The sequence below is a fragment of the Salvia hispanica genome, chromosome 2 (genome assembly GCF_023119035.1).
Source record: "Salvia hispanica cultivar TCC Black 2014 chromosome 2, UniMelb_Shisp_WGS_1.0, whole genome shotgun sequence".
Taxonomy (NCBI): domain Eukaryota; kingdom Viridiplantae; phylum Streptophyta; class Magnoliopsida; order Lamiales; family Lamiaceae; genus Salvia; species Salvia hispanica.
Window position 1 is genome coordinate 3,903,278 of NC_062966.1, and position 9,009 is coordinate 3,912,286.

A 9,009-nucleotide genomic window follows, 5' to 3' on the forward strand; every position below is an offset into this window, starting at 1 on the left:
AGTTCAGCCGCTGCTTCTTCGGCCAGCCAGCATCGACACCCGCCCAGAACTTCTCGGAATCCATCAACACCAGTAGGTGAATTCCTTATACAGCCCCGGCACGGGGAAGGCTTTCTCCGCTATCCTTCTGCAATCCTCGTCAGTCTGGCCATTAGTCTTCATGCGGAGGGCGTTGGTGTACAAGCCCGCAAATCGGGAGACCGCAACCCTGATTCGCTCCCACCCCTTCCGGCACTCCTCCCCGGTGTATGCCTTCCCATGCGGGCAATTCCTCTTGTAGGTTGCTGCAATTTTAGCCCACATGTTGACAATCCTCTGATTGTTCGAAACGAGGGGATCATCTCAAACAGAGATCCAAGCCTTTAACAGCGCGGCGTTCTCATCATCCGTCCACTTCCTCCGTACACTATCAGCCGGCTGCGACGACTCGCCTACCACCTTTTTTCCCTTCTTCTTCTTCGATGCGCCCCGACCCTGGCCCCGCCCCTGACTGACTCCCACTGTATCCCTGGGAGTGGCATCGTATCGAATGACTTGTTCCAACAACTCCTCTAAGGAGAAAGTCTCATCTCCAGTGAATTGAGTCTCCACTGGGGTCGATGTGTGGGAAGACGCAGTCAAAAAATCAAGAGTGGGGCGATAGACGTTGTCTCACCCCCTCCCCCCCCAGCATCCCATGCATCACGGGCTGCACCCCCGCCTGCCACCCCGGCATCATCTGCATACCGGGTTGCATCCCCGGTATCCCCTGCCCGCCGCCCTGCGGCATCATCTGCTGCCAAGGGTACATGCCATAGTACCTACCCATTAGCCCCCATCCAGCTCCCATGGGTACCGTGGGAGTTTGAGTCCCGCTCGTCGCTGGAGTAGACTCGTTGTTGTTATTCATTTCGCATTGTAGCTCTTGTACAGAAATTAAGAGAGAGAGAAAACTCGTTAAAACAAGTGGTGCGAATGAAAATGACGTGAAAATCGCGTATATATAGTGTTTCGAAAATTTAATTAAAAAAAAAATTGCGCTGGCCGATCGCTCGCCGATCGCCAGCCTACAATGGCGGCTAGCGGATCGGCGAGCGCATCGGCCAGCGCCCGGGAATCGGCGATCGCTCGCCGAATTTCTCGCCGATTCCACGCTCGCCGATTGCAATGGTTCGGCGAGCGGACCGGCTAGCGCCGGGAATCGGCTAGCCGGTCGCTCGCCGACCATTATGGATGCTCTTAGAGTATGTCATAGTATCAAAAACATCTGTGATGCATATGTCAGTCGAATGTGTGTTGAAATGCATGAGAGAACCACAATGCATATGAATTCCCTTGCTTGGGACGAGCACGAACTTAAATTTAGGGGTATATGATGCAAATCAAATATACAATTTTTGCTCCTTTAGTTTTTAAGTGGTTTTATATGTTTTGGACTTACAAAATATGTCATTTTCATTATAGGAGAAACACGACGTAAAATAGAGCTTAGATGAAGAGATCTAATGAATCAGAGTGCGTGATTGTGCCACCGAGTCGTTGGATTGGCCAGCTTGCTAACTTAGTGATCTGTTAATGCCGCTGACAACTAGTCTACTATGCAAAAGACATAGATTCATTTTGTTTTTCATGGATTTAAATGTAACTTAAAACATCTTATAAATACATAAGCAAAACACGTCGTAGCAAAATATTTATTCTTATAAATATAGTAAAACTGAAAAAAAAAAAATAATATATATACTCCAACAAGCATACAAAAGATGCTTTTTGATATACTAAATTCTAACAATAAATTGCTTGGAGTGACAATCTTTTCTTGGCTGCGAAGTCTTTTTTTATTTTTTATTTGAATCATTTTAAGATAATTCCAATCAAACCCAAAATCTAATTTATATACTTTGGTCTATTTAATTACTGGATTAAACAAGCTCATGACTTCTCCCCGCGGTTCGACTCAAAAGTACTATAACTACAACTGTAATCTTGTAATTAAGTTGTAATATTAGGGATAATTATTAAACTTAGTGCTTGTGACACCTAGAATCTGAATACCTGATTTATGCATCAACTACCAAAATACCACGTTGTATTAATATATCACAATAGGTTTTGATTGATAGGAAGTGATATTTGTATGCAATTAAAGATCTCATATATACTCCCTTCGTTCATGCACAAGTGAGGCGTGTTATGTCCCAACCTAAATGAGACATTTTCTTTTTTGGCAACACTAAACTTCTTTTCTTTCTCCTACTTTATTCTCTTATCTCTCATATTTTTACCTTTTTTTTATAAGCTAAATGTTCAAGCCAAAATAGTGACAAGCCAAAGAGTACAACCAATGGCGGATCTACTAAGTGCCAGGGGACCCATGGAACCCTCAGAAATTTTCGGTATTAGTATATGTATATTAGTGTTTTTAACAATTATCTTAGTAGCGCAGTTGGTTTCCTACACTGCCTTCAACGCTGAGATTGGTGAGAGCGAGAGTTCTAGCGAGAGTTCTATTCCCAGAAAGGCATTTTATATTAAGCTCCACTCTTAATTATTAAGAGTTATCACTCTATTTTTATGATTCTTTCTTACATATAATAATAAATGTCCTTATTTTCTTTATTTACATTTGATTTTGAGTTTGATTCTTACAAATTTTTTTTTTTATTATATACATTTGAGAGTTCAATTCTCACCATTAGAGCAATTATATATTTTCTTTCATTTTTATATTAATTTCTTTATTTTATATTTTATGTATTCCTATTTATTATATTTATTATATACATTTGAGAGTTCAATTCTCACCATTAGAGCAATCACTATATTTTCTTTCATTTTATATTAATTTCTTTATTTTATATTTTATGTATTCCTATTTATATCATTTTTTATTTTACGTTTTACATTGTTGATATTAAGAATTTAGTTTAAGTCTTTCTTTTCTTCAATAATTTACTTAATTTTTTTTTAAAAAAACTCTCTTTTTCAACAAAGTTGTTTTTATTTATTGACGTTGCATCTATCAACGATCACCTTACACATACCTCTAAGTTTTATAATTGACCGGCACTAAAAATTACCGTAGTACTAGAAATACCGATTTGGAACCCCCACCATAAAAATTCTGCGTCCGTCACTGAGTACACCTGAAAAGTCTCGCAATAAACCAAACTAACAAAGAGAGAAATAGGGAACTGTATTTATTTTTTGTGAGATGATAAAACTCGATCAAATGACATCTAGATGATGATGATGGCGATGATCATAGCTTAGCCCTAGAATCAGTGTTTTAAAAACCGGATGATGGTGATGATGATCATAATTTTATATAGTAGTATCTATATATCTAATATTAACAATGTATACTTAATTATAATACTTGCAAAATCTTTAATATATACTTCATTCGTCCCATAAGAATATGCATTCTTTCCTTTTTAGTCTGTCCCATAAGAATATGCATTTTCTAATTTTGGTAACTTGCTCTCTCTAATGAGGTGAGACCCTTTCTCCACTTAAAATACTTTAATTACTTTTTCTGTTGCAATTATATACTCCTATAGTCTAATAAATTACTATCATTTTACAATTTATGTATAAATTTAAATATTTTATGTGTAATAATATAGTAATTTTATTTATCAACCACCAATAAAATTATGTTTATCATTTCTAAATTTTAATTACTGTATATTTGTATCTTCAAATATATTTTAATGTTCGTATACGATATATATTATTTACATATGTAATGAAACACTATTTAATCGTTTTTGTATAATAGTATATATTTGATGTTACTAAATTTATCTTTTAGAGTAATATATGATTTTTTTTTTTTTGTGATGTATAATTAATCCTCCCTCCGTACCAAAATAAGAGTCATATTTTGTCATTTCGGTCAGTCCCACAATAAGAGTCACATTTCACTTTTACTATAAATGGTAAGTAGATCTCACATTCCACTAACTAACTTCACTCACATTTTATTATAAAACCAATATTAAAAAGTGGCCATAATTTCTTAAAACTCTGCCAAGACCAAATGTGACTTCTATTATCGGACGAAAGGAGTACAATATTTGATCATATATAAATTGTAGTAATATTTTCATATATATATATATATATATATATAGGGATGTGATCATATCATAACCCATATTTATGGTGATAACCTAATAACCCTCATTTTATGGACGAAAAATATCATTTTATGGAACAGAATATCATTTTATGGAATAAAAGTATCATTTTATGCATGCTGAAAAAATATCATTTTATCGTGTATAAATATCATTTTTAGTAAAAATGATACTTTTGACCCATAAAATGATAGGGTTATTAGGTTATCACATAAATATGAGTTATGATATGATCGCACCTATATATATATATATATATATATATATATAAGGGTGCATTAGGGTCCTTACACCCCCCTTAGTCTTAAACACAGCACTAACATCATCCATTAGATGATAGTTTCGGATGGCGTAGATTTAAAAGCAGTGTGCTACATTAATACCCATTTTCGGATACATTATAAGGGCAAAAATGGCAGAATTTCAATTAATTGTTGTCGTTCCAACTGCATGTCCATAATTTTCGGGATTGTAATTAAACCCACGATACATTTCACTCTCTCTCCATCACTTCTTCATTCCGTCTCCCCATATTCTCTCAAATCAAACTCACAACCCGCCTCCCCCTTTCATAATCGAAAACCCTAGATTTCACAATCGAAACTCAATACTCGTCGGCTCCGGCGAATTTGTTTGGCATCGTTCCAGATTTGTACATTATTTGGCGTAGTGGTGTTGATTTTATCATCTGGGGCGGCTTTCTGGTTACGGTTCAGCCGTGATTCGAACAAGGTAAGAGTAGTTGACCACGAATCTGGTGGAAATTTGTTTAAGTGAACACAGACTTGTTTTTTGTGTTGGTGAGAAACATTTGGTAGTATTATTTGCCAGTTGGGTTTACATTGCGGTCTCAATTTCAATATTTTTGAAACGATTTTGGTGCATTTGGTTTGTGTTTTTGTTGTTTCTTGTCATTCATTTGAAAGTTTGTCCATTATCCGCAAGATTGGCACTTGCCTTGCATGAGGGTATGTCCATAAACCTCATTTTGTTTTTGGTTATGGTTAATGTTTTTGTATTCGAATAGGTGTGTATAAAAGGTGGCTTTTATACTGTACAAATTATAGTTTGTTGTTGTTGTCTGCTCTGAATTTGTCTCGTTTCATGTGTAAACATTTGCTACATTATTTAACTGATACTCTGTAATCCTTCTTGAATAGGTAAGTTGGAGTTTGAGAAAATGGCGAAGCAGGGTAAGACTTTGAAGCAGCAAGCAATCCAAGATGCAAGTGAGTACAAAATTAATTGGATCAGAGAAAGTAATTTTCATTGTTTTAGTATGTGTTGGCTTCGTAGCTGTGTTATGTGTATGGTGATACATATCTGAATACATTATTCGGGTTATAAACTACAGTATAGTGTCTACCAAATTTTTCGATGATTGGGTACATTATATGCTTGTTTTTTATGTGTAGCTACATTTTATGCTTGTTTAGCTACATTGTCTTTGGTAATATAAAAAGGTGCATTTTCGGCTTGATTAGCTACATCATCTGGAACATTCAATTCTTTCGAAAAAAAGGTTTATTGCAAAACATAAATACGACAGTTCAAACAAAACATAATTTTGGATCGACGTCATGAACATACATTCAACATTTCTCCTTGCCCTTACCATTCGCGTTTTCTGGGCAATTCCGGGAATCGTGATGGCCCATCTCAAGGCAATTCATACATCTCCTCAAAGGTCTGTTGTACTCCTTTATAGCATTCTCCCTCTTTGAAATTATACGCTTGCTATTTGTACTACAAGACCCCTTTGTTTGGATAACGTCAGGAGGGTGAACTTCAACAACTTCTGGTCTGACCATTCCATAAAACTCTTCAACCATCCTTCTTTTTTCAGCTGCAGATATAGGTGGAGAATGAGTATCTATACTAGTCTTCAGATCTCCCATACCACCAGCAAAAGCGCGCAATGTATCCATATTTGACTGGTAACTAGCAAGGCAACTGAAAAAAATAGAGGTCATATCATTTGATAAAATCAATTTCTCATCTTGGGCATCAGTGTTTTGAAACACATCAGCCGTGTATCCATGTATAGCCTTTGCCAATGGCGTCTTTATCCACCTGCTTTCAGAGTACTTATCAGGAATGACCTTCAATTCGTTGTTCTTGAATAGGTAAAATATGTGGCAGCATAAAAACCCTTGCCTGCCAAACAACTTGCATTCGCACACATAAGACTGGTCCGTCTTGTCATGCGTCACAACGAATGTGTTTCGGTGGCTGTCACCTACTTTATAGCAATCAATCACACATTCGGATGACATACCAATAATCCGACATCTGTTACAACCCTCCACAATTTCTTCCTGCACTCTCCTGAACATAGAGTCGGTAAAAAATGTGGATGCATGCTTTTTGAAAGGCTGGTCAGTGGCCAAAATTGGCACAAGAGTAGAATCTGCGTAGTCCAACTTTGCATTAGAATTACGTTGAGATTCCAACGCATTATTGAAACTCAAATAGAATTCAGCAAGATTTAACCGAGGCTTCAGAAAGATTTTGTAAAAACTGTTTTCAGACTCAGAAACAGATGTGGTCCTAATCATCGTTCCTAGCGGAAAATCCCGAAAATAAGCAGGTATCCAATACTTCTTATGTCGATACATGGTTTTGAACCAACCCACATTTTCTAGACCATATTCTACAATAATTGCATCCCACATTTCTTCAAACTCCTCCGGTTCGTGTAATTCGGACCACACACAAGCATGGAAATCCTTCTTGAAATGTTCATCTGTGAGGAGCCTCTTCGGAGCTTTGTCCGAAAGGTTGTGCATTATATTCCACATGCACCACCGATTTCTAGTGCCAACTAGAATATCCTCAATAGCTGACCGCATGCCCAAATCTTGGTCCGTGACCCTCATTTTGGGTGCGACACCCATGTACTCAATAAAATGTTTAAACAACCAAGCAAATGCACCTGTCTTCTCATTCGAAACTAGACCAGCAGCGAATGTAACAGGTCTCCCATGATTATCCTTACCAGTAAATGGACAAAAAATCATATAGTACCTGATATGTCCAACCATAAAAAATAATGTAAAAAAAACTATGCATAATGTACAACCGTAAGGAGAGCATATTGTTTAATTTCAATGTAACTAATATTGAATATAATGTAACATTTCGAAATCAACAGAATGAAATACCTGTTGGTGTTATAAGTCGAGACGAAAGCAATGATGTCACCAAACATGTGGTAATTCCTTTCCGAGACACCATCGCACCAAAATAAGGCTACCAACTGATTTTCACTATTAACTTCATTGTGATATGTAATGCATCAGATAGTTCCTTCTTCCTACGCATCTCGTCCAACACCATCTGAACATCATAACCTTGAGCGTAAGCTTTAATGTCTCGAGATGCATTACGTATATCCCCGACGGTGCACCCCACCATTTGGTAGCCTCCCAATACCTCTTTCAGGAATTTAAAAGTCAACGTGGGGCCGATATTAGCCCTTGAACAATCAAAAATGAATTTCTCATGCACTTCAGTCAACTTTCGATTTATAGTCATGAATGGCTTATGTTGCACCTCTACCATGGTATGGTTATGTGCCTCTACAAACTCATGAATCTTATATCCGGGACGTCCGCCTTCGGAGAAATAACGAAGTGATATCTTCGCTGGGCAGCAACACCGGTAGGATAAACGTCTCCTTTTCAGCGTGAAACCATGTCTGGCGTTCACCATATCCTCCTCCTCTGTCCTCTTCTTACCTTGACAAGTACATACAATATACTGCCATATAGTAACACCTTCTACTTTTTTTACTCCTTGTTTGCGTGTGTCAAAACCCACTGCTCGAGCATACACATCGTAAAAAGCAATTGCAAAATCAAGTGATTGGAAACACTAACCCACAATAGGTTTTAGTTCTGCTGAACATTCAGGCACAACATTAACTGTATGATTCGAAAATATGAATTGATCAAACGAGTAATAGAATACATTAAACACATGTTGGCACACATTACAAAAACAGTTTAACATACATTCAACTCAAATTCACACATATGATCACTAAAATTAAACAGCGACATACCTTCTTCCATCGTCGTTTTACTATGAAAAAACAATCGATATCAGAACGTCTAGGTAGATACAAAAATGGTTGCAACTCCTATTACACTGAGTTTATGAAGAGTTTATGAAGATAAATGATAATATGCGATTGCGCGACTTTTCTGAAATTTAATGATAATATGAAGATGCGTGATTTTGTGTAGATAGAAGATCAGAATAATGGTAGAAAATCAAAATAAAATCAAAGAAAGTAAAGGATGAAATATACGTGAAGATGGAATGGAGAAAATCAAGGGATGTGTATAACCGCTGCAATGAGTATTATACCTAAACTAACCTTTTCTTTATTTATAGTAATATTATTAATTACACATGGCATAAAATTCGGCCATCAGATTGAAATAATCAATGGTTTGGGATTTGTTTTATGTTTTACAAATACTTAGCATAATGACCTGAATACATCCATATTATCATTTATATATATATAATGACCTGAATATATATATATATAGGGAGATGATCAAAATAAGAATACATTTAAATCCAGAAATGCAGCCCAAATCTTGGCCCTAGGATTAGATGATCTAATGGTCAATAATTAACTCAAAACACGGAAGGTCATAATAAAGTAGTTTTAGGTCATATTATAAGATTTGGGTTTATGTCATATTAAGATCATTTTAGGTCATGCTAACATAGCATGACCTAAAAATAAACTAACTATGACCTAAAAATGCCCAACGTATGACTTTGTTCTACATTTCTGAATTTAAATCTGGTCTTTATAGATCAAAACCCTATATATATATATATATATATATATATATATATAGGG

General features: G+C 36.3%; 1 protein-coding gene across 1 annotated transcript; it reads right to left on the reverse strand.

Annotated features, from left to right (window-relative positions):
- Positions 1-5,716: 5,716 nt before the first annotated feature.
- On the reverse strand, positions 5,717-8,200 carry LOC125206140 (protein FAR1-RELATED SEQUENCE 5-like). The gene is made up of 3 exons (XM_048105433.1): positions 8,191-8,200; positions 7,381-7,864; positions 5,717-7,151 (listed from the first exon to the last, which is right to left on the reverse strand). The coding sequence occupies exons 1-3, from the start codon at positions 8,198-8,200 to the stop codon at positions 5,717-5,719; spliced, it is 1,929 nt and encodes a 642-aa protein (XP_047961390.1).
- Positions 8,201-9,009: the final 809 nt, after the last annotated feature.

What these genes read in the sequence shown, in the direction of transcription:
- LOC125206140 (XM_048105433.1), bottom strand. An exon ending in TTAATAGTGAAAATCAGTTG is followed by an intron (nt 7,152 to 7,380) that starts GTAGCCTTATTT and finishes TGGACATATCAG; the next exon opens with GTACTATATGATTTTTTGTC.